At 32.7% G+C, this 27,075-nt stretch overlaps 2 protein-coding genes across 4 annotated transcripts; both read right to left on the bottom strand.

Annotated features, from left to right (window-relative positions):
- Nucleotides 1-1,399: 1,399 nt before the first annotated feature.
- Nucleotides 1,400-13,641, bottom strand: LOC106664282 (protein PRRC2C-like). Of its 2 annotated transcripts, none has more exons than XM_014389863.2 (12): nucleotides 13,255-13,641; nucleotides 9,967-10,214; nucleotides 9,763-9,900; nucleotides 9,391-9,700; nucleotides 4,619-9,314; nucleotides 3,561-3,629; nucleotides 3,201-3,510; nucleotides 3,020-3,126; nucleotides 2,902-2,958; nucleotides 2,749-2,837; nucleotides 2,526-2,679; nucleotides 1,400-2,249 (listed from the first exon to the last, which is right to left on the bottom strand). In XM_014389863.2, exons 1-12 carry the CDS (start codon nucleotides 13,335-13,337, stop codon nucleotides 2,073-2,075), a joined length of 6,438 nt encoding a protein of 2,145 aa, XP_014245349.1. In that variant the 5' UTR covers nucleotides 13,338-13,641; the 3' UTR covers nucleotides 1,400-2,072. The 2 variants fall into 2 exon arrangements, with proteins under 2 accessions (XP_014245349.1, XP_014245350.1); XM_014389864.2 differs by having other exon boundaries at nucleotides 3,201-3,501.
- A 3,681-nt stretch (nucleotides 13,642-17,322) lies between these two features.
- LOC106664260 (ras-related protein Rab-11A) lies at nucleotides 17,323-27,069 on the bottom strand. 2 transcript variants are annotated; one of them, XM_014389822.2, is made up of 6 exons: nucleotides 26,630-27,069; nucleotides 21,380-21,501; nucleotides 18,995-19,068; nucleotides 18,591-18,865; nucleotides 18,370-18,510; nucleotides 17,323-17,406 (listed from the first exon to the last, which is right to left on the bottom strand). In XM_014389822.2, exons 1-5 carry the CDS (start codon nucleotides 26,667-26,669, stop codon nucleotides 18,374-18,376), a joined length of 648 nt encoding a protein of 215 aa, XP_014245308.1. In that variant the 5' UTR covers nucleotides 26,670-27,069; the 3' UTR covers nucleotides 17,323-17,406; nucleotides 18,370-18,373. The 2 variants fall into 2 exon arrangements, with proteins under 2 accessions (XP_014245308.1, XP_024085969.1); XM_024230201.1 differs by lacking the exon at nucleotides 17,323-17,406 and adding an exon at nucleotides 17,985-18,245.
- Nucleotides 27,070-27,075: the final 6 nt, after the last annotated feature.

Here is a 27,075-nt window from a genome sequence, read left to right as displayed (position 1 = left end):
TGTACTTAATAATTTTTATATGTAGGGTAGATGCTTCTTATAAGCAGACACTTTTATTAATTGGACAAAATCCCATTTTTGGGTGATGTCTGTTTATGAGAAGTTCAACTCAATAGTTTGTGTATTTTTTCACAAATTATTTTCTGACATGTACTATGCACTAAAAATGCCAGTGAAGGAATTTTCAGATAGATTGGAGCTGGTAAAAAGAAAAAATCTATTTGGAATCGTCGTTGACTGGTCCTGTCTGGGATATCATTGAGTCATTGATATTCTAAATTGATTTAATGTTTTTCCCCGAATTTCAACTATGTGGTCATTTAACCACTGAGTTCTGATTTTTTTGCAAAAAATTTCATTTGTATGTTGTGTTCATAATCAGGGCCACTGGGATTCAAAGTAAAAACCCTTACTGTTCTTCTCTCTGGTGCCCCCTGATCTACAAGTTTAAAATAAAAAATTGTTGCACTCATCAGACAAGATGAAAAGCATGTTTGGCATATGCTCCACTATAGTCAAGGGGATTAAAACGGCCCATAGACGATCAATATTATTGCACAGTATTTTGGGTTGTGCAATTTAACTGATCGTGTGTAGACGATATTGAAAGTTTGTGCAATACATTGCATGATTGACGAAAAGTTGAAAATATATTGTACAGCCTGTAAAATATTGCACCGTCTGTTGGCATTACTGCGCAATATCAGTCAGTTTGTGAAGTATCAACAATTCATTGAAATGTATCATGGCCTTCCGGCTCTTTGGGATGTCAAATGTAAGGATTACTGTAACCGAGCCAAGAAAGGAGAGCAGTACGATGCTCTATTAGACGTACTTGATACATAATCAAACCTTTTCTCATGACTCGGACTGACAATCCAAATTACCTTTACCAATAAAACACTAATATTCAACACTACCAAAACTGATGAAGACTTACTGTACAGAAATTCAGGGCTAGAAAAGCATCCAACTCCTATTGAATCATATTATTCCAGTTCAAAACTCGCCAATGCATTACAAATGCTCTTATGTGTCCAATCGTACCTTCACCATGACCTAACAGCCCTTTTCCCATACCATCAAATTGAGATACAACTAATTCCATTTTTCACTCAGCAATCATCCCAATCCAGTAACCCAACTTTCCTGTCACACTTCTGATTTTCTTCAATACTGATGGCCCTGTGGTCTAATCCTTAGCGATAGCAAATGACAAGTGAATGTTTGTTTATATCAGTGTATCAACAAATTTCTCTGCTCAAGACTATATAGTCAACTATATTTCTCTTTTAACATATTTGTTTGTTGTAGTTAATCCTATAGTTGTAAATTCGAAAAATAAAACGAACAAAACACTAAAAATATATGATCGGGTACTTCATTAATAAACTGAACATATCCAGCATTTCATTTATATACACTTTATATATTTCTTCTTTTACAAACAATACCTCAGCTGATTTTTAAAAACACTGAGCTGAAAATTAGATACAACAGTAAGGCGATACGTTATTAATGAGCACGAAACCATTATAATTATTTTCATTTTACAAAATTTTTAGCAATACATAAATGCCAAGAAATTTCATTTGTCTATTAATGTACATCACAGTGACCCTTCAAAGTGGAAAGAGTGACATTTCATTCAAATTTATAAAAAAGAAAGCAAAGAATTCAAAGTATCGTTTACTGTTTGGTATAGGAAAAACAAAATCAAATTTCATATTACATGTTTTAAAAACCCAAAATTATAAAATAAATATAAACTTTACAAATAAACAATATACAAAATTTAAAATTTATAATTAAATCTTACATGTATGTACAGATTACAGATTTAACAAGCAGTTTGCTTACACGAACGATTAATCACAGTTATACACAAATGTACACCCAAATAAAATCTGTTTTTATTAAAATGTAAGTTCAACTCACTTTTTTTTTACTGATGCATCAAATCATACAACAGTTTCATTTATTATTTCTCTTTATACTCAACCTCTCCGTGTCTGACGACAAGAATTGAATTGTCTATATGGTCAGTTGTGCAAGAGAACCATATTGTGAGATCACAATTTGAACTCCCTAGGATAAACAGGTGGGTAAACATAATTTGGGTTTGTATAGTCAAAGTACGCCTCAGGTGGCGGTGTTCCTGGAGGAGGTGGTGGAGGTGATAGGTCATCTTCTTCATCATCGTCAATTACTTTCGTGTTAGTACCATCGACTCTTAGCCTGACTTTCACCTAAAGATAAATATAAAATGAAATAATTGTAAGCCAATTTTAATAAGAGTAAATAAGTTTAAATTTTAATAAGTAAGAGTAAATAAGTTCAAGTACGAATTGATAATGTAAGGCAATAACTCTATAAGGAATTTTGTGTTTTTTTAATTAAGGGAAGTTTCTCATACATGATCAAAGATCACCATAAATTTAGGGTCGTATCAACAGTATAGGCTTTTGTGACTTACACTCGACAAGTTGAACTGTGAACTGTGAAAAAAAAATCCATTTACTCACTTTCCGTTTTTTCTTCTTCCTTCTTATGGTTTTCCTCACATTTGGAGGCGGTGAAAGTGGATGTTCTTCTCCTCCTGAAGGAGAAGTGCCTTCTCCTGGTTTGATCCCATCGGCAAAAGAAACTGTCTTTCTTTGATTCTCCTTATTTAATAAGCTTTAAAAAAATTGACAATTTAAATAATTGCCATGTTCTAATGTGACAAATAGTTGAAAATTTAATTACCCGAAACCCATTGTTAGGAGTATCCCCTTGTCTGGAGGTGGAAAGATCGTAGTCCTAACTACATCTGGTACATTATCATTCTCTTTATTCTGTATAAAATATTAATTCAACAATTAGTTAATTATTTCTTAAAAATTTCACTATGACACATACCAATTCTGCAGATATTTGCTCTTCAGCTATTGTCAGTTTATCCCTCATGAATGTCTTCTGAACAGTTTTATATTATTTAAAAATAAACAAAACAACATATAATTAAATTGACACTTACTCGTAACTTTCTAGCAGCCTTTTCCTCTTTTTTCTTCCTCCTAATTTCTTTCTCTTCTTTCCTTCGTTGACGATCTTCAATTTTGCGAAGTGTATCAGGAGAATGTCCTATAACATTTTATTAAGCAAGTTAATTAATTTATTCCAAGTTATAATTGACAAATAAATATAGATATATGTACCAGGAGGCAAAGGAAGACTTTTGATTTTATTTACTCTGGGAGGTTCAGGTGCTGGAGGGTTTATAGTCAAAGGCACAGGTTCAACAGGGGCTGCAGGCGGTTGAGAAACAGGTTGCGGATTTTCCTCTTCAGAAGGCTTTGCTGGTGCTGGCACGATCACCGGAGGAGGAACGGGAAGCACTTGGACTGGAACAGCCAATGGTGAAGGAATTGATGGAACTGTAGGAATTTGAGAGGGCACTACTTGAAGAACATTGCCGACTTGAACCACCTGAACACCTTTGGTTTCTTCTTTCTGTACCTGCAATAACTGCGATGCATAAAAACTCAAAATCAATAAAATGATTAATGATCACATACCTTTGGCTGGGGTTTTATTTGGTCCACTGGGGTCAAATCTGATGGAACCACTTGCAAAACATTTCCAACCTGGAAAAATAACAATTTATTATTATGTACTAAATTGGTTAAAACTAATTTTAACCTTTTTTAGCCAAAAATTACAGTAGATATGATGGAAAAAACAACATAAAACAAAATTACAACTTTGCCTCAAGAAAATAAATCAACAGAGGAGGGTAGAAGGCAACATGAAGATAAACCAGGAATAGCAATTTTGAAAATTCTGCTTGGTAATAACAGTTCCACGTGTGAAAATAAAATTGCTACAAAAAAGTTAGTTTTTGTATTTTCTAGTTATATTGTTGATTTGCCTACTAAAAACTACTGCCAATTGCGATGCCTTTTATAAACTGTGGGGTCTGAGAGGTGATGAACCTTGATGTTCAATGGATGAAGTTCAGTCATTTCTGAACATTTTGGTCTTTTAGAAATGTTTCAACTTGTTCATATCTTCAGTGAGGGTTTTTAACCAAAATTATTAAAAACTGAAGGTGGTGAGAGCTGAAAAACATCTGACAGATCGAAACATCTAGGATAGGATGTTCAAAATGGTCAGAAATGAAAAATACACTTTTTCACAACTTCCAACTTATTTTTCAAAATACCCAAGTTTGTATCCCCTAATTTGGTATGTCTGTTTTACAATAAACTAAGAGCAATTTTTCTGCTGGTTTCTGTATTAATTAGTTATTCAGCTTATATGAATTTTCGCTATTCCAAACGATGAGTAATCAGGAAGACTCACAATTTTACATATTTATTGGACAGTGCAGACTCAATGGACATATGAAAAAGATTGGTGTCAATGAACACCAATGAGGGGCAGATTCTGCCAAAATGTTAACATTTGCAGACTGCAGAAGAAAATAAAACAGGAGTGATGGAAGAAATATCACCTTTACTACTGGGACAAATAATAAAATTTATAGTCAAACAAGGGAGCAGTATAATACCCACTAAATGATAAATTCAAGTGGTTTTTTAAATAAATTTGTTTATCATAATAATTAAATTACCTGAACAACTTTGGTGATAGGAGGCGGAGGTTGGGTAGGATCCCACTGTGCAGGGATCCTCGGTGGCCGTATCGTCCTTACAAATGCTGCCGGTGGGTAAGGACATCTGATAGGCGGTGGAGGATTGTGGTAGTAGTAATATTCTTCATTGAGTTGAGAAGTGGGCTGTGCTTGACATTTACTTGTTTCAAAATTATCACCTAGGACAAGCTTGAGCCTTTCATCTAAAGACGGCCTTTTGGGAGAGGAAGATTCTTTAACAAGCTCTGAGTCGCTGATTGTCGAATCGGCCAGACTGGTTTGGAAGTCATTCTCTATGTGTGGCTTATTATAGTTCTCCCATGCGTTGAAGTCATGTTTTTCCTGGGGGAAGTGTTTGTGTATTTTCATCCCTTCTCTATCGACAGAACTCTCGTTCCATTCCCATTTTCTTGAACCACGAGGAGGAGACAATGAAAACGACCTTCTCCTTCCTTTAGGTGACCTTGGATGATGAGGAGGTGATGAATGAGAGCTTCTACCAGGAGAAGGAGAATACATTCTGATAGGTGAACATGGTCTTTTGTTAAACGCTCTACCTGGGGACAGTTTATCTCCCCTGTCAGGGGATCTCCGTCTAATTCTCTCAGGAGAAAATTTAGAATGGAAGGGTGATTCTCGGAAATAAGGAGATTCCCTGCAACGATCTCGTTCATAATTTGATTCGTATTTCCTTGGTGAATATGGACGTGGGGATTCCCTTCTTTGGGGGGAATGTCTCCAGGTAGAATAAGTATTAGGAGAACGTTTTCTTTCAAGTGAGTGTCTTCTTGGAGAATAAGCCCTAGGTGAGTTTCTTTCATGCGGTAATGGCAGATCCTCTCGCCTATAAGGGGAATCTCGCCTTTGTGGAGAATATGGCCGAGGTGACATGTTGATCTCTTGCGCTACATGCCTTCTAATTGAATAAACTCTTTCAGGCGATCGCCTTCTTGGTGGTCGAGGTGATGCACATCTCTCAAGAGATCTACCCCTCAGAGGATAAGATAGCGGTTCATGTGTTTCAGTTTGCGAATATCTTCTTGGTGAGTAAGGTCTTGAATTGTGTCTTTCAGGCGATTGTCTTCTAGGAGAATAAGAGTGTGGAGATACACACCTTTCTAGGGATACTCTAGACCTTGGAGAATATTGATAGTCATGTGTTTCGGGTGACAAATTTCTTCTTGGCGAGCAAGAGGATTTCCTTCGCCCAGGTGGTGAACGTTTCCGTGGAGAATAACGATGTGGTGATCCCCTTCTTGGTGATACGATATCAACTGAAGACTTTCTTCTAGGAGAATGTTTCATATAAAACGGAGACCCTCTGTACTGAGGAGACCGTTTCCTTTCTGGTGATTCCCAATCGTTGAATTGATTTCTTTTTGGAGAAACACCTAAACGATCATTGCAATCTCTTGAATTTTCTCTATCCGCGTATAAATCCATACCAGATGACTCAATTTTAACTGGAGATATAATACTTCTATCTTTATTGGGAGAAGGACTCCTATGAGGGGTGCCTCTTTCAGAACATGGCGATTTCCGAGGAGTCGGCTTAGGAGAGTGTCTCTTTGGCGATGAAAAATTCCTTCTTCTAGGTGAATTTCGTCTGTCAGGGCTCCTTCTTCGCCTCTCTCTGGAACGAGATCGCTTTCTTGAATCTTTCCTCCTATCTCTAGGACTCCTCCTCCACCTGTCTCTATTTCTATCCCTATCCCTGTCTCTGACTCTATCTCTGTCTCTCCTTCTTTCTTTTTCTGGGGTGTCCTTTTTTCTTTTATCAATATCTCTCCAACGGTTTCCTCCTCTTCTGTCATACCTGTAACCCCTTGTGTAGTTTTCAGAATTTTTGAGATCTAGATTTGAGCTGGAAGTATTTTTTTCTTCGTCATGATAATCATTTTCATATTTTGCTGTGGGATCCACCTCTTTTTTATCTTTACAGGTCAAATTTTCTTCTTTTGTAGTTAAGTTCTCATCTCTAGCATCCTCTTTAGCAACACTGCTTTTTGGAGAATTAGAATTCGAATCTGAATATTCCTCTGAAAAAACATTCAACGGCTTTAACTTTGTAACTTGCTTCCCGAAAGTCAAACGAGCGATGGGTGACTTTTGCAATTGGATCTGTATTCGAGTGGTTTTGGGTGAAGTCGAACAAGGAGGCTGTTGTAAAATGTTATGGAAACTAGTTAAAGGAGTCTCTTCGGGTAAAGGTGGGGGTAGTGGAATGTCGAGCATACGAGCCTCTTCGCTCGCAGAATTCACGCCAAAACTAAAGATCTGAGAGCTATCGTCTAAATGAGAATTGGAAGAACTGGCCCTGGCAATGGCATTATCAATGAGATTATCATCTTCTTCTTCATCATCATCTACAGTAGGACTGTACAATTCTAGAGATTTGGCCTGAGAGTCGTCATTACTCTCTTGTTTATCGACAGAAGAATTTTTTTCACCAGGTTTGGATTCGAAAATATCATTCGAATGTTGTGGTGAAGGTGCTTTTAACTGATTTTTTGTCTTATCATGAAACATGTCAATATTAAAATGTCTTTTAAAGGGAAATAGGGTTTTCTCAATAAGCTGTTCTTTAAAAGATGAATGAGGACTCTTTGGAGGCCCATCACTTTTTAAGCTCACATCATTTGATTGTCTATACACTGTGTCATTTGTGTTTTCTATTTTTGAAACATTTTCACTTTTAATAAAATTAAAAGGGACATATTCTTTTCCTTCGTGGATGATGTCAGACGAACCTCTTACTGCATCATCATCCTTCGGTAGTTCTATTTCACTTAAATCTATCTCATTAGAAATGATTTTTTTATTTTTACAAGTGCTATGTAAAGTTTTATCTTTATCATCTAGATAAATTTTGTTAGATTTAATTTTTGATTTGCTTTTCTTTTTTTTGCTATTTTTTCTTGATAAAACTTTTTCTTTTCTCTTCCTCTTTTGTTTATTCTTGTGGGAACTTTTCAGAGCTGATTTTGAATCGTTGGAACTCGATGAATCACTGCTTGTACTCGAGCTTTCGCTTGAGTCACTATCAGAATTGCTGGAAGAACTTGAAGAAGTGCTAGAGCTGCTGCTAGAACTGCTACTGGAGCTACTACTACTAGAACTGCTAGAAGAGACCGATAATGCTCTTTTCTTTTTCTTGATGTTTCTTTTAGAGCTTTTTTCAAGATTGTCCTTTGAATGAATAACAGGCGGAAGGGCAGTTTCTAACATTAGGTTCAATGATGTGGTATGTGACCAAGCATTCTCTCTCCTTTCCTGGTTATCCTGCCTATTAGCCGGACTTTTGATATTTGATGTAGGTTTGTAGTCCACTTTTAAAAAGTTCTCTGTATCATCTGTCTCTTTTTCAACAACTTTATCAGCATTTGGAGATTTCTCTTTCGTGTCAGATTTGTTTGGTAAGCTTTCTTCTTCAATAGTTTTCATAAACTCTTCATATTCAGAAACCAGCATTCCTTCATTTTTTATTATCGACTCACTCTGAAGAAATTTCACTTTGTTATCTTCTTTTTCATCTTTAATTCTAGAATTAAATTCTTCTGATTGTTCCAATTCTAAATTTTCTTCTTTCCATTTGCTTGTTGTATCTATTTGTTCTTGTGCAGTAATAACATCACTTGTATTTGAATTAAAGCTATCATTTTTGTCTTTCTGATTGTCAACCTCACTATGGTTATCAGTGGAAAGCGTTTTTTCATATGTATCATCTTCATTTTCTGACTCTCTCTTTTTATGTTTATAGCTTTTTTTCTGTTTCTCATTTTCTTTTCTTTTCTTTTGTTTTTTGTCCTTATTTTCGATAAAATCATTACTGCCACTTGTAAATGTTTCATGTTTGTCAGTTGACTGATTTATGTCCTCTTCTCTTACTTCATCATTCCATTTGTTATTTTCATATGTACCTTTTTCATCAATGAATTGTTTATCCAGCAGATTTTCTTCACTGTCTCTTTTTTCATCACATCTAGAACTGTCAGATAGTTGGGCTTCTTTTTCTTGTACATCATTAGTTACTTCCTTTACATCACTTCCTTCTTGTTTACAAAGTTTCATTTCTTCACTTTTCTCTGAAGAATCCATAACCTCTTTTTGCAATAGATGTTCACCTTCCTCCCATTTATTGCTTGAAAGAGATTCTTTATTCCATTGGCTTACAGAAGATTCTTTACAGTCCCTGCTGAAATCAACTTTTACATCTTGCGATTCGTCATTATCGTCCCTCTCCCATTTGCTGGTCAAACTGGGATAATTTAATTCGGACTCATTTTCCAATTCATACTCATACATAGCGCTGAATTTGTAGGTGATGACTTTTTTTGAAGGGATGAGGAACTCATCGACAGTGCTGTATTTTCTATCCAGCCTCCTGAAATCTGGTACTTTAAATCTTTTAAATGATTCTAACTTTAGAAATTTGGAAACAATTTCATGTATATCATCTGGAAGGGTTTCCAACATTTCCTCCCTTGTCATAGTAATCTGTTTGCAATGTTCGGGATTGACTGAATAAGAAATGCTAGGTCTTGTCGAAGTAAATTTAACCCCCCAGCTTGGGAATTCTTTTGTAACATCATCGCTTACCCCTTTGACTGAAATAGGTTTCCTTAAAACCATTGGCGTATTTAAAAAATTGACAACTTTTCCTGCTGATTCATACCTAAAAACAAAACAAATCAGAAATACATTATAAAGAACAATTTATTAAAATTAAAATTTGTTAAATTAAAACTAACTTAGTCCTCCGTTTTGAAGAATTTGTGTACTTCTCCCATTTATATTTATGCCGTCGAAAATGGTAAACCTGAAATCCGGCTTTGGTGAATTCTCCCCAGTTTTTTGGCTCACTTTGCTCTTTCTCTTTGTCCCTTTTATCCCTATTTTCCTTTTTATCATCACGTTTATCTCTCTTATCTCTCCTTTCATACCGATCTTCATCACTGCCGTACCTGTCCCTCTTTCGTTTCTCGTAGTCAAAGGGTTCGCTTTTTGACTTCTTCATTACAGACTCAAGGAGGTTTTCAACAGTGGAAACTCTGTAATGATCTAGAAATAAATTTGATAATGAGAATTTCATATTAAATTTGTGAATGATGATAAATGTTTACCTGCTTTCAAAAGTAAATTCGGGTCATCTGGGTTTGTCCATAATGGAAATGTAGCTGATTGAAGGCTCTCCCGTTCCTTTTCTTGCCTTTTAAGCTCCTCAATCTCACATATGGTGTCTCTCGCTTTATCTACAACTCCTAAATCACATAAAAAATTAAGTAATCATAAAATCACAAATAAAAGAATGAAATTAAAACTATTACCTTTTTTCAGTTTTTTCTTGTTCACCACTTGATCAGATGGTTTTTCCTCATCAGATTTGTTCTTTTTGGGCTGTGCAATGTTCTGTTTAGCCATTGAAAATGCTAAGAGTCTCTTTTTAGCTGCAGACTTTCCAAGTACTACAGCTTTCGAGGACTCACCTTTGGGCGGATATGCTGGAAGAGAGATTTCTGACAAATCGGGCTTTGCCTCAATTGGATCATCCTCAATTGGAACACTTGGAGAATACCTGGAGAATGTTTCTTTGATATATACATACCCAACTACTTAAACATGTAAAAATATATTATAAGTACTGAATAAAGTTGATTGTTTTATTATAGTGGTAAAGTTTAAAAAAAATAATAATAAGACAAAATATTCTGGTTGGAGTATTAGTGGCATAGAATAAATACTGGAAAAATTGGCATTCATATAAGTTTTCTGAATAAAATAAATAATTATTGCTCATCTACTCATCTACCTCGAAATAAAATTTCCTAAATTCTTATATCAAGTAAAAAAAAAAAATCAACCGATGAAGAATTTCTCAGAAGTTAAATTTTGATGATTCCTTATTCTCATTCGTTTCAAATTTTTGACAACATTGACTGGACTTAACTAAGTGTTAACTTAACTAAATAAGTGTTAACTAACATCAGTAGAATTTTAATATTTGATAAATTCATTATAAATAGTGTTGTCATTGTTTGACTAACAAGAAATTTAAAAAGAAATTACATAAATCAAGTCCCTCTCTTAGTCCAAAATCCTTCAAACCTCAAGCTCTCTACTTTATATCAAACTTTACTATCCATCTAAACAAATACCATTTGTCCTCAATGCAGCGAAAAGTTGATAATACGCCTCCACCAAGCAACCTCTTGCTCCTCATCCCGATCCCCTAGTAAAACATCTTTCATTCTGAACACTTCCCAATAATTCTGTAAAACTTGCACTTCCAAAGAATCCATTCACTCCAGTCCAAAATCTTTCAACTCTCAAGCTCCCTATTTCATATCCAACTTTACTATCCACACAGACCTTCAAATCTCATTTTTCTTTGAAACCTGCCTCCACAGAGCCTTCATCCCAATCTCCATGTAGCGCTCTAGTGCTTTTGTAACAATAATAAATAAATAAAGCAATAATCGTACAGGATGTTTTTAATCACAATCAACCAAACCGACCTGTGCCAGTATTTCAATCATCCTGATAAATGTCAAAAATCATGCTGCAGAACATTTTTTACTGAAGGTATGTATGAATAAGAAGTAAGAGTTCTGCACTAACTCAAACTCAAAAGGGATTAGAATGCTGAATGTTATACCTGTGTCAGACAGGTGGCTCCAGACATCCCAGATTTGCCAAATCCTACCAAGTGGGGACAGATGCTCGGTATCCACCAAGCAATAATAATCAGTGCTCATCTTGTTCAGCTAATTATCGGTTTCTTTTTATGCTTCAAAGTGCACAAATATTTGTGAACACATTCGGGAATCAACTATACTGCCATATATACCAATAAATAACTGTAATCATCAATCAACAGTAAGTATTTATTGCTATTTATTTTCATAATAAACAATTCCTAAATTGTATATTAATGAAAGAAGAACAACATAGCATTGTTTCTGTTATCCAGATTGGCCTATCGAAGGTCTTGGAGTTCCTCATCTATACCAAGCTGAATCAATAATGGAAACAGATCAAAGTTAATATGGGGCAATAGTATTCCGTGACTCATTTGTTACTGAGTTTGTAGCCACTGCACAAAACAGTAACCACAGCTGCAGCAATTACAATTTCACTGTTGTCCATCATGATTCGTACTAATTGAGGACACGCACAGCACTTGGCAAAATACGTATTTGCTGTTTTCACACAAACTGGCTGGTTGTACAAACCCCGCATGTGTGTGCACATAGGCACACTATTTGGTGAATGTCGAGACTTAATAAATGTTCAATCAGCATTCAGCGAATACCGCATGTCAGGAGCCGCCTAAAAACATGAATCATTATAATATTTTGTATGCAAAGGAAAACAACTCTAATAGGCTGAATTTTTTAATTTTGTTGATTTCAGTCACACATTACTGCTGATGCAATGAAGTTCACAACAAAAAAACTAGTTATTTTTAGCCAAATATTTCTGCGTCTTTTCTCGCTGAATAACGAATTAACAAGAAATATTCAGGCAGAAAGGAAGGTCTTTTGAGTGAAGTACTTTGCACATTGTAGACTTGTTGTTCATATGAGTTTCAAACTTTTGCTGGACTTTACAGAGATTCATCTAAAGAGACGGACCCTCAGTTCGGACCGTCAGCACTGTCAACACTGTAGAAAATGGTCAAAAACGTGAATAAATCGACAAGTAGTTCTAGCAAGGTATCTATGAATCGGCAATAAGAAGAGAAAACTCAAATAAGATTGGAATGCTGAATACTTTACTTGTGTATGTAAAACAAGAACCCATTATTTTGTATGCAAAGAAAAACAACCGTAACTCTCTGAATTTTTGAATTTTGTTTATTTAAGGTCCCACAGTATTTCTGATGCAATTAGGTTCACAATAAGAAAATTAGTTATTTTTAGTAAAGATTGGAGAATGAGTTTTCTTTGTCTTTTCTCACTGTTTAATGAACTAACAGTACATCCGTCAGACAGCAAGATCTTTTGAGTATTGAAAGAAGAGCTTTGTACATTGAAGTCATGTTTTCATAAGAGTTAGTAAACAAACTTGCCCCCGACTTTACAGAAATTCACCTATAACTGATCCTCAGTTCAGACCATCAGCACTGTGAAAACGTTAAAAAATTGACAAATAGTTCTAGCAAGGTATGTATGAAGAAGAAATAAGAATGCTTTACTTGTGTCTGTAAAATAAGAATCCATTATTTTGTATGCAAAGGAAAACAACCGTAATAGTCTGAATTTTGTTTATTTAAGGTCCCACAGTATTGCTGACGCAATTAAGTTCACAATAAGAAAATTAGTTATTTTTAGTCAAGATGGGAGAATGAGTTTTCTTCGTCTTTTCTCACTGATTAATGAATTAACAGTACATCCGTCATACAGCAAGGAGATCTTTTGAGTGTTGAAAGGAGAGCTTTGTACATTGAAGTCATGTTGTCATGTTGTTCATAAGAGTTAGTAAACAAACTTTCCCCCGACTTTACAGAGATTCTCCTAAAGAAGCGGATCCTCAGTTCGGACCGTCAGCACTGTCACTACTGTAGAAAACGGTCGCAAACGTTAATAAATGGACAAAATAGTGTTGAGCGTTACCTGTTCCTATCCTCTGGGACGGGAATATTTTCCAGAGAGAGCCCTCCCACCGGGAGAGGGTCGTCCGGCAGCGGTATATCCATCGGGAGGATGCGGAAAAATCCTTTTTTCACCTCCTGTCGACGAATCGAAGCCGGAACGAGCCCGCCTGGGTCATCTCGACCCTCCCCAACGCCGATTTAAGGGTGGGATTTTTTTTTCGAAACGGGATAAGCGAACCCTTATGTCACGACGCCCCCGCTTGATTCCACTCGGATCATCTAAAAGGACCGGACATTAAAAAAGGACCAATTTCCCATTATCGAGACTGAAAAAGGGAATCCAAACTCAAATTCGCTTTGCAGTACGACTCCTTCTCTTAATACATAACCTCTACCAAGGCGGAGCTGTGGGAGGGTGAAAACTTCATTAGATAATGCAATCCAAATGGCACTGCGCCAGATTTTGAAAATTTCGACTTGGCCGCCTTTTAGTTCTTCTCCGAGCCTATTTCCAATTTTACGCCTCTCCCTTGCCTCTGTCATGACAAAAGAAAAGTTTGGATAGAGCCAGGCAAACATTGCTTACACTCTTTCAACTTTTCACTATCACCATTTTTTAAATTAGAGCGGGTGAATAAACTTTCACTAAAAATTATTTTTTATCCCACCTTAATATTTGAAAAGTTTGTGGTCATCTTACTCCAATATTTGTGGACTTTCCAATTGTCGTTCAAGTCCTCTCATTGCCATTTCTTCTGACTTAAGATTTGCCTCCCATGTTTGCACTTGTTAGATGCAAAATGGTCATATATCTTAATAAGCTATATATAATGAAAAATATAAATTTAAAAAAGCTTTAAGATAAAGATTACATGATGGGTGTAAATTTCCAAAACATCCAAAAAATTTATTACAAAAATAAAACAAAAAAATTATTTTTAAAAACCACAGGAAAAGTTTTATTTAAATAAACAAAAAACAAAATAGAAATATAAAAAAAGACAATGTCTAAAAAAAATATGTGTTACATATAACAATGGTAATGGAAATTATTCTCAAATGCATTTATATTGCATATTACATAAGAACACTTAGTTAAATTTTTATTTTGTTTTTTCCATAATTTAAAATCTTGATCTTAAAATTGCAACACGGTCATATATATTTAACAAAAACTGTATAATACCAAATTATTTAAAAAAAATAAAAATAATATTGGCCCATACATCTTAGAAATTCACAAATATGTCTATGAAATCAGAACACTTAACAAACATGTGGTATTTGCTTGGGTTCCTAGTCATGTCGGCATTTCTGGAAATGAAAAAGGCTGATCAACAGGCAAGGAACGTAGCAAACCATCCACAAAGAACAGATCAATTTCCTCTCTGCCCAGATGATATAGTCATTCATGTTAAAAACATTATCAAATGAAAGTGGGCGTCAAGATGGAATGTCTTTAGAGATAGTATGAAAGAAATTAAGCCAGTTGTACATAAATGGCCAACTGAGGAACTTGAGAGAAAAGAACTTGTGATTCTCTCTAGAATGTGAATAGGTCACATCAGGTTAATCCATAATAGTCTTTTAATAGGCAACCATCTTCCAACTTGTCCTCGACGTATGCAAAGTGGATAACGTATCATTCTGACAGTAAAACATATTTTGGTCGACTGCCGCACTTTGCAACTCTTTAGATCGAAACATTGGCACGATAAAGAAAATGTTTTTCTAAACCTATGTCATACCAGACAGCATCTCACGATATCCAAATAAAAAAATTTAAGTTAAAACATTTTTGGAGGGGCCAAAGTGGGCAGAGGCAGGGGTTTTGCCATGCTAGTGGTTCTGGTCTAATCAAGGCACAGCCTATCATATTTGAGAGTATGAAAAAGTATTGTAAAGTGGTTTGACCCCTTGTTTGCAACACCCAACCCTCTTGTTTTACATTTTGATTCTTGAAATTTGGACCTTACCGATCTTATAGTCTGTCTATTCTCAGAAGCGTTTTAGCATTTCACCATCTTCAGAATTAACAAGAAACAGCCAAGATCTTTAAAAAGAAGCAGCCTTAATCATTAAACATTTAAAAATATAATTTTTTTGTTCTTTGTGTCTGTGCAGTTGTTACGCAGAAATCCACCACTAAAGATGGTGAAATGCATAAACATGGAGTGTGGATAAGCAGACCAAAATGATCTGTAACAACAATTTCAAGTCCATTACTCCATAGATATGGCAAAATCTCATAATTTTTGTTTTTGCTTTTATTACTGTGCTTTTACAAACAAACTGTTGTACCAATAATTTTTTTCCATCAACCAAGTTTATTTTTAATGTATTCATATGATTTATTCCGGGAACTTTCAGGATATAGGTTTGATGTAAAAAACAAAACAATCATAGATTTCCATATTAAATAATAAATATAATAATTCCTTTATTGTTATTAAATATAATTTACAAAGCAACAAACAAAAATTAATCTCTTAATAGGGATTATCAAATACCCAAAACAAGTTTGGGAGTCTTGATTTAATTAACTTTTTTTTTCTTTTATATCAAACAAAGGGTGTAAAATTATCGTTTGGAATTATCTTGGCAATCTTTATTCTAATAATATTCTCTTGGGACTTTGAAGACAAAATAACGCAAAACTTGTAAAAGTGGCAAAGTTTTATAATACCCATTCCCCTTCTAATTAACTATATCCAGTCAATGTACTAACAATTTTTTACAAGGGAAAAAACATTACAATCCCCAGTGAGAATTGTAAAATATTCATAACTTAAATCTATTTGTTGTTTTTAAACAAAGTGGAATATATAATAAGGAAATCTAAATAAAATGTACAGCAATAATTAAAATACTAATTTTTTAAAGTAATTAAATTTGATTTTTAGCACATCATCATAATATCAATTTAAGTCTAAAACAACTCTGTTATAGGCCCAAAACTTGAAACTAAGATCCACATTTTTTTCTCAAATACAATTTAGAATTATAAATGAAAGTTTTTTTTTAATTTTTTACTGCTGCCCTTAATTGATAACGGTACTACACAAACAGTAGTGCTTTCGAAAATATATCACAATGACAGTTAATCCTATAATGCGTGACCAAACAATATAACAAAGTACAAAATGAAAAAAATGTCTATATTTTATAATTAAATATAAGTAAATTATTAATCAAAATTCTCTCTCACTCTCTCTCTTGTTACACTTATAAACATTTAAGAACTTGTTAAATTTTAAAGCACTGGGAGAAATAAGCTTCCGACAATAACTATAAACCTCTTAATATTGTGAAATATTTTATTACAATAAATTACATGATATATGAATGCAATAAATGATTTATATTATATAATTTTCAATACATACATAACAAAGGGGGAAAAAAACATCGCTACACAAATTTGCAAATACAACATTGATTTCCAACACTAAAAACATAATGTAAAGAATTGGTAAATGATTCAATTTTACAAGATGTAAAATTAAAAAAGTCATAAAAAACTTTTCTTGTTTTACTAATTGTTTTTCGTCAACGAGTCAGTGGAGCAGGAATCCATAGCCCAGGTACAAATCCAAAATACTCCCAATTTAAAGGAAAAACAACATATTTAAATTTAATAAGTTATTTCTTCTAAATACATAAATATGAGGCACGTATTTCCTTAAAAACTAGAATGTCACAAACAGCCTACAACGTACAATTTTTAACTTTTTTATTTAATCAATTTATTATTAGAACTTTTTATTTAATATTTCAATAAACAACTACTATATACATACAACTTTTATGGACAACTTAACAAGTTAATAGTTTAAAAATGAGAAGCTTCTGAATAATGGCAAGTTAAATGAAATACAAATGAGGTGGCCAAATTCCACACTTATTCCAAAGACTGTAATTGTTAATTAGGCCACTTTGAGCATTGTCGGGCTATGAATTTCTGCTAAGCATTGGATAAATTTCACATATCATCATTAGACATACGCTCAAACGCATTCATTCATTTCCACACTTTTTCTTTCCTTATATTTTATATATATATATATAATTTGTTTTATTTTTTTTGTTTGTTTATATTTATTTTTTCCTCTTTTGCTTATCATTTTGAAGAACGGAGTTCTCTTTTTGAAACTCGAGTGCAATGAAAAGCCTGCAACAAAAAAGTTCATGAGGCAAATGTCATGCTTATTTCTAAGTTGTGAAATGAATCAGTGCTTTAAAATGATTGAAACACTGTTTAAATTAAAGATGTAACATGAGCATTAAAAGGAGTCTCTAAAAATTGTGAATCCATTACAAATTTAATTTTTGCATCATTACTAAATAAACCTTCTGTCTTGAATTGGTTAAATGAAACTATTTTTCAGGATCTCATTGGTAATTAATTATTAATTACGAAAGATTTTAAAAGAGCCATAGACTGTAAATGATCCCAGATATTTTTTTTATACATTTCATACAGTTAAACCAATATACCTGACATGAAATTTTTATGAACTATTGTGTGATAAGTTTTAAAAATTTAGTACTTTAAATTTAATTTTTTGTATGTTTATTAAAAATTTTAATTATACTTATCTTGTTGCATTTAAGACAAAATTATATTTATTAAGGTGAGGATTTTTAATTTACAAGATCGGACTCGAGGTCAGAGGTTTTAAAGCTCGCAGTAGAAAATGAGCATGTTTTGATGTAGATTATATAATTAATTTATTAAATGTTAACATAAAGTCATAAATGATTGTTATATTGCACATGGTTAATTATAGGGTTTTTAACAAATTAACAACATACAAGACAAAGAAGAACTACAGCTTAAGGGCAGATATTATAAACAATATAATTACAAAACAATTAAATGATCTTTGCATTTTAAAACAAAAGAGTGTATTAAGATATTTAACATTGACACCCCATGGATTTCCACTTGCTCACTTGAATGTGAGCAGCAATGTTCTTTCTCGGGATGGGGCCAAATTTAAATGATCACTGCAAATAACTTTTTTTTAATAATATAATTTTTAGTATTGCCTCAATAGTTTTCAGCAGGTTGTAACTACTTTGTGATTTGATTTTTTTCTTTTTTTCACGTAAAAATAAGGAATAAACGTACTTTTTCACTGACAACACTGCTTTCTCACACTTTCTGTATTCACAGTTGGTTTAACATCGATTGCTTCAACATTTTGTGGCCGGATAACATCACCTTCAGGAGGATCCCTGATTTGTTTTTGAGAAACGATTCTGTAAATTTCTGCGGGAAAACATCGTAAAATTAAACAAACAATAAATCAATTTTATTATTATATAAATTTTTCTTTTTAAGAACCATACCAGTAAGGATATTATGAAAAGCTGTTTCTACATTTGTTGAATCAAGAGCAGAAGTCTCGATAAACGATAACGTGTTCTTCTCAGCAAATCTTTTCGCCTCATCAGTTGGCACTGCTCGCAAGTGCCTCAGATCTGACTTGTTCCCGACGAGCATGATCACAATATTTTGATCCGCGTGATCCCTAAGCTCTCTCAACCATCGCTCGACATTTTCATATGTTAAATGCTTCGCAATGTCATAAACAAGCAACGCTCCTACGGCTCCTCTGTAATAACTGAAATACAAAAATAAAATAATTTTACCTTTAAAAAATGGCAAAACAAAACAATCAGATTGTTTTAAATTTCGTCATAATTTCATCATTGCAGGAAAAAATTAATTTAATGGTTTATATATAACTTACGCTGAAGTAATGGCTCTGTATCTTTCTTGACCTGCTGTGTCCCAAATCTGGGCTTTTATGGTCTTTCCATCCACCTAAAAGTAAAAATATAAATAATAAAAATACAATTAACTTATTTATTTATTTTATTGCACATATCCTCAGAAATACACATAAACAACTTTTCTTTCATATACAACCTCTGAGTAAACTTTAGTAAATTTTTAAAGACATAAAAGTAATCAAGCTAGATAACAGTCAGACCTCAACCTGGGTGGATGGATGTATTCTTCCAGGTTAAAAGGTTAAGGATAAAATGAGTCAGCCTCTTCACGACCTTGTGCACCATGACTAATATGGTCTGTTGAACAATCTTCATTTTTTCTAGAGCTCTTTGTTAAGCTTTTTCCCAAATCGCAAAGCTTTGTTAAAGTACTAAGTATACTCCAAATCTTGGCTTTTCAACTAGCAAGGAGCAGGAGGCTGCACTGGCTTTCACACTGATATAGAACATGTTAAGCAATTTATTCTTCTTGGCATTATCTGAAGAGGACTTTTTTCTGCTGCTTTGAGTCCATGGCCTCTTTCAGACGAGGCAGTTAGTTAATTAAAATAGTTAAACGGATGGAAAGTTGCCTGTAGCAAATGACTGGGAACCGTCCCAACCTTGACTGACATGCAGTCAAGTGGTCTGCCCAGGCGGATGGCCAAGTACAACATAAAAAACACAACTCGGCAATTGGTTCATCACACCAGTCACCTAGTTGAGTTAACTGAGTTCACAATAGAAAGTGTTGCAATTGCAGACAGATACTAGTTCGCAGAAAAGTTTAGTCTGTAAGGTTGTTTGCAATCTGTTACAGTGTTATCATTATTTTATGTATATACTAAATTTGTTTGTATTTTAGTTTAGATAAATGCATCTTACTGAGTATGTAAATATAGTGTACTATTTACTTAGAATTTGTTAATTATAAAGTTAATTGACCTGATGAAATTATTAAGTGCGAGAGGTTGACACCTAGCCTATTTAGTTGTTAGGGAGACCTAAATTTAGGTCTTACTTCCTGGTTAATTTCAAAATAACTGTTTTATTTATTTAACTTTTTATTATTATTTTTTGTACAGTTTTCTGTTTCTGGTTTACATATTAACAGCATGGTTAGGGAGTGGTGCTCATATCCAATTTATTATTATCCTGTTTCCACAAAGCAAAGCCAGAAATTTTTGTCATAAGGTGTCCTTTTTCCTTGACCAATTTATCAGCCCCTTTGTTGCCCCTCTGCCTTCTAGAAAGAAGATTTGTCTATCATTACGGCATGTTCTATCAATGGTGAAGGGGCATCAAGATATCTTTTGCCAAATTTTAGTTTGTACTTTTTCTGTAGAACAATAAGTGACTCTTACTCAGTAAGGGCTTTCTCTTAAGCAAGAACTGGGATTCCTTAGCTGGAAGTTACAAAAGGAGTCTGAGTAAGAAAAATAATAATAATAAAATAGAACTCTTCAAACTTGATTAAATATTTATGAATGTATAATGCATTTAAGCTTGTCAATTTTTGAAATATTTATCACTTAGAACATAATTTATATCACTTTACTTATCACTTAAATATAATTCAATATTCATCATATTCTATGATTATCTTCCTTCACAGATCTAACAAGTTACAGCACAAAGTAAGAATCGAGGTCATTGCTCAACTATAAAAGAAAAATCAATACCCTCTTGCTTTCATATAATGATCGGCAGGTTGTTTCGAATGCGAACAGAATAAGAAAACAGAATAGGAATTGACATCTTTGACCTTCATATCATTCTTTTTTTCAAGGAGGCAACAGAAATAATTTTGACTAATTCGATTTAATACGTTACAATTCTTGACTATCAATTTTATTATAAGTGACAACGCACTGAAATACAATATTAAAAAACAAAAACAAGTTTTGAAAGAAGTAAGAAAACGCTTTGTAATCTGAATTGATGAAAATGCAATTTCACAATTTTGTATGCTGAAATTAGGTGACCCCATTTTGTTCTTACTAGAAACTAAAAGTATAAGTATTTTTTAATTTTTTTAAAAATAAATAAACAAAAGCAAAAAGAAAGGAAATAATCTGCAATTGACTAAAATTAATTATTTACTCTAATTCTCATGCTCTCGCTTTCTCATACATTCATTCTTTTCACAAAGAGATCTCTATTAAGAAAATGTTTAAAATCACACTTGCTGTGATTTCTTTTTTTCAATTTAATTAATTAATAAACATGAGAAAAAGGATCAGTAAAAAAAACCTCAACATAATAACAAGTCAAATCGTTTGACCTTGAAGTAATTCAATTCAATAATAATTAACACAATAAGAGTAATTGGACAAATGTTAAACATAAAACTGAATACTTACAACAATACTTCGTGTTGCGAATTCGACGCCGATTGTCGACTTTGATTCCAGGTTGAATTCATTTCTTGTAAACCTTGAAAGGAGATTACTCTTCCCAACTCCGGAATCTCCGATCAAAACGACTGGAACAAAATTTTTACAAAGTTATTAAATAAAAGATATTTGTTAAAGGAAGATAACTGATAAATTAGATAACGACAATATAACACGTAGAACAAAAATCAAAAAAGTGAAATGTATTTTGGCTTTGAACTTCCTAAATTGTGTTACATTTAAAGATACAATTGGGGGGGAGCATCGGTGGCTGCAACGGTTTCGGCATTGACACGGCGCTCATCACTGTAAGGTAAAGGTCCCGGGTTCGAACCCAGCAGCCCTGCATTTGAATCCGACATACTTACAAATGGGCTTTTTTTCAAAAACTCAGACACCCCGAGGGTTGATAAAACCTCTGCTGTTGCGAACCCTCGTAAAATAAATAAATAATTAAATTAAATGTAAAAAAAATTGTGTATTTCATTAATTTTAAAACCTAAATGCAATTATACTCATAAAATTAAAAACTTATTTGAAATAAAATTGAAGTTTCACTCAGAATCCTGAAGTAAATAATTTTAAGAAAGAACAAAGTTAGAAAAATGAAAGGGCAAACAGAAATTGACGATTCTTTTATCTTTATGTCATTACTTCAAGTTCAAATATTTAGCTAGGATTAGGACATTTACTTGTTCAATCTAGAAAATAAATGTTGATGCTTCAAGGAGAACATTCCATTCAAGAGTCATTACCTATTATTAAATAATATTTTGTTTAGCTATTTGTGTCTGAACAATGAAGATCACGATCATTAGAAATGATCATGCTAATCCAACATGAACATTTATTTTAAAGGTAAAAGTAGTACTTCTATGACATATGCCTACAGTTGTAACATCCGTGAAATCGTCCGTACATTTGGATTTTTTCTTTTTAAATTTATAAAAAAAAAATGGAACATAAAAACAATATGTATTTTTTGTATGTGAAAAAAAGCAATAATTATAAAGAGATAAAGAAAAAATAATATACAAACAGAATGTATAGCATTTAAAACAAAAAAATTGTCGCACAACTGAATTTTCTTAAATGGTAATTATCATAAATATAGAAAGCGTTAAAGTAATAAGAGTTCATTCTCCTGTTCTCATTCTTTCCGATCTCAGGCCAGGTCAATTCGACCATAATTTGGATCAATTGAAATACAATCTAGAGAAGGGTCGAGTCGTGAAAACCTTTGTCATTGACTTATGCCAGTTGATTTATTCTGAATCACACATTTGTTTTTGTTTATTTGTTTACATTTCCTTTGGATATTTTTTGCTCCATGCAGCATGTTGACAGTTTTGACATAAAATACAGACTGATTTAATATAATCATTTTATATATATGCAATTTTAAGTTAAAACTATGTAACTATTAACTGCACAAGTTTTATTTGATTGATTCATTGAAAATTGAAATGGTGATTCAGCATCATCTCCGATAATGCAAAACAATGACTAATGCATTTGTTTAAATAAGTACAACTGATGTCATCTGTATCTATCTTTAGGATAATTAAGTACTAAACATTTCCAAATCCATAATAACTGTTATAACTGATGGAAATTAGTTGATTTATAAAAAATCCAAATGATACATCTGAGTTCACACCTTGTCTCACTGGTCTTTAAATTTTAATTTCAAATTTACTTATTTGAGAATTAAATCTATGAGTCGTATATTGAGCTTCAATGTGTATTGAGGAGGAGGCTAAAAATGCTTCAAAATGCATATGAATAAAAACATGTACCTGTTGTAGGAGTTTGAACACAGAAAAATCATCCAAACCACATTAACAGTAAATGTTTAAACCAGAACATGAAACTTCTAAACGAAAATGTTACAACTAAACCACTGTTAACCACTTTGCTTTTTTGTAATTAAAAACGTACACTATAAAAGAAAGATGTCTAGACAAAGAAAGAGAATATTCAGGGTAACAGAAATGTTTAAACATGAACATCAAACATCAGAAATGTGAAAACGTTTAGTTTTGTTGCATTCCTATTGGTTTAAAACTAAAAATTAAAGCTGAGTACGGTACAGTTAAATGTCAGTTAACTTTAATGAATAATTTAAAACACCAGAAACATAAAATAGGAAAAAAGAATCATAATCCATCACTTCACTCTATTTTAAATTAAAAAGAACACTTTACATTATAATTGGCAAGGAAATGATAAATTGTTTCATGACTGGTTTGCTTAAACAGAAAAAAATATTGAAACATTAACATCAAACTTAAGAAATGTTAATACACATCAACATTTAAAATTGAATGTGTGGTGAGTAGTGACTGTTAGTCTATAATTATTCAGAAATCGTGAAATGCGGTCTGGTGTGATGTAGGTTTCAGAAAAACATTTTCTTTATCGTGCCAACGTTTCAATATCAACCTTTTTTTTATTATTTATTTATTTATAGTTAAGTCAATACAAAACATTAACAAGATAAAATGCTTTATATTCTTGTTAGATAAAATACACGCGTTACAACATTAAAAATTAAAAGACGGCAAAAAATAGATAGTGATCTATCTGGTTGTTTGCAAGAGGTAACATAAACATGCACAAATGTTAAAAACATAAATTAATGATCGCCTTGCATCCTCATCATTATAAATGCATATGCAAATTAAAAGAAAAAAAAGGAAAATTCTTAGACATTTTGTTTGGTAAAATGTTGAGATGTATAATGGTAGAAATGTTGAAACATGAATATCGGTTCTTTAACCATTTATGTTGTCACATTCATGTTACCCATCCTTGCCAGTTGCAAGGACTGTTAAATATTAAATTGACTTATTACCTGCCTAATTAATATAAATACACACTTAATATATGAATATATTTAAAAATCAATGGACAACTTTTATTCATCATGTCATATGCACATGGCACAAACAAAATGAACATTAAACATGATGAATGTTATAAATGAACATTAATAATTTATTTATATTCTAGCTCTTTAAAATATGATTTATAATTTTCATTTTTAAATCAAAAGAACGAGAATGTGATAGCAATCATGTTTGTTGTAATTGGCAGATATGTTCAACTTGAACATGACACTTCATGAATGGTAAAAAATAAACATTACTGACTGCCTTGGATCTAATTAATCCTCATTAATATAAATACATATTTTATATGTACATACATTTAAAAAATTAATAGAAAATTGTTAGCTTCTTGTTTAGTTGCAAATGGGAGAAAAACTTAAATAAGAAACTTCAGGAATGTTCGAAATGAACATTACTGATTGATTTTAAATGAGTGAAGTGAAGATTGACGAGTGAAATTATTTGAGTGAGGATCAGGCAAAATGGTCATCGGATGAAGAAAACCCAAAAAACGTACCGAGCTTATATTACTTAAGTTAGTTATTAATCAATTTGAAATTTTCTTATATTAATAAATTTTTAATTATTTTATCAGCTTCTATTTAAATATACAAAATAATTAATTATACACAATTTTTTCAAAATGAAAAATTGTGTATAATTAATTGAGTATTTTCTTATATTATTAATATACGACAAAAGCTTGGCACGTTTTTGTTGTTTTCTTCATCCGATGGCCATTTACCTGATCCTCAGTCAAATTATTGGTTGATTTATGAGCTCATTGTTAGAAATATTTGCTTCACATGTAAAAAATCAAGGCAATGTCCATGAAATTGTAAAGGAAGATAAACTGCAAATAGTTTTGTAGTTTGTAAATAGTAAAAAGTTGCAATTGGCAGAAATGCTCGAACATGAATATGCAACTTCATGAATGTTAAAAAATAAACATTACTGATTCATTTGTATCCAATTAATCATCGTCAATATAAATACATGTTTTACATATAAATACATTTAGAATAAACCAAATCATCAGAAAATTGTTTAGTTATCTTGTTAGTTGTGAATGGTAGAAATGCTCAAACTCAAACCAGAACTGCAGGAATGTTCAAAATGAACATTACTGATTGATTTATGAGCTCATTGTTAGAAATACTTGCTTCACATGTAAAAAATCAAGGTAAAGTCAATGAAATTGTAATGAAAGATAAATTGTAAATAGTTTTGGAAGTTGCAATTGGCAGAAATGATCAAACATGAACACGCAACTTCATGAATGTTAAAAAATAAACATTACTGATTCACTTGTATCCAATTAATCATCGTGAATATAAATATATGTTTTATATATAAATACATTTAGAATAAACCAAATCATCAGAAAATTGTTAGTTATAATGTTAGTTGTGAATGGTAGAAATACGCTTACTCTCACAAGAAACTTCAGGAATATTAAAAACTAAAATTACCGATTGATTTATAAGCTTGTTTGAAATACTTGCATTATATGTAAAAAAAAATTCAAGGTAAAGAAAATGGGAGAGGATTTTAAGTAGTCCGGTGAGTTGCAACTGGTGCAAATGTTCAAACATGAACATCCAACATGAAAAACGTTAAAACGACCATTGACAATTCCCTGGATATGTTAAATATTTAAAATAAATGTGTAAAATAAAATATGGGGAGGGAAAAACAAGGGGAAAATATTTGCGATGAAAAGAACAACGGGGACATCGGATTTGTAGCCGAGGTTGTGCGGTTTTTTATTTTAAAATTAATTAATTAATTTTTTCATTGTAAAATCAGTGTAAAACCAAATTTGAAATAATACAAAAATATGATGAGTTAAAAGAGTAAATCCAGTATGGCATACGAGATTTAAAAAAACGTGACCGAGTCGCCAGATTTATTTTTCCACAAATAAATTACAACACAATACAATTTATTTATTTATTTATTTGTTTTTTAATGGAGTAAAATGTGGGCGAAAGGTTTTTTTTTTGGAAGTTGGTAAAAAAAATAATTTTAATTTCCGCCTCGGGGCCCGCATTTTGAAGATTGTCAGGATTGATTAATGGGCAAGATTGTTGATTTTTATAAGTTCCTTTTTTAAAATGTCTGTTTGAAAAAGTTAATTTAGATAAGTGTTGGATGATTTGTTCAAAGAGGAAAAACAAGGCATTTATCTCGGCAATGTTTTTTCTTTCTTTTTTTTATGTGAAACATTTTATTAATTTTCAAAATCTCTTTATAAAGCAGAAAATGGTGTTATTTAATGCAATTGAAATTATTTTTTAAAAAATGCGCTTTTGAGACGTACCTTTAAACAAGTAATCATATTCATCATCCCGGTTGCTCATAGTAAATTATTTTTTTCTCCCTTTGCCGACGCCTGAAAAACTTACAGATGAAAACTCGCAGAAGCGGCCGTGAAACTCGGAGACGCGAGCTAGGATGGAAACGACGTCCCTTTTTGCAAAATAAAAAGCCGAGGACGAGCGAAAAACGAGGATCCGCTTGTTTGACCCGTACCAATAGGGGAGTTACGTCGATGAATTTATCAGAAAACGTACGTAAAATGGCTGACGGCCTTTTACGCCCAGTCGGTCCGCGATCACGGCGACCGGCCAGCTGGGATTTTTCGCCGAAATTCCAGCACAAACTCCCACAGCGGGTGGTGGGTTTAAAATTGCCGTCGGAAACGGTGGTGGACAATTTTTGGTTGATTTCCCTTTTGACGGTTTTCTGCCGTTTGGCCAGTCGGCT

This window comes from Cimex lectularius, unplaced genomic scaffold, assembly GCF_000648675.2.
Source record: "Cimex lectularius strain Harlan isolate CLEC.00 unplaced genomic scaffold, Clec_2.1 scaffold251, whole genome shotgun sequence".
Classification (NCBI taxonomy): Eukaryota; Metazoa; Arthropoda; class Insecta; order Hemiptera; family Cimicidae; genus Cimex; species Cimex lectularius.
The sequence above is the reverse complement of the archived record's forward strand: the minus strand, read 5'-3'. Positions and strand labels throughout refer to the sequence as shown.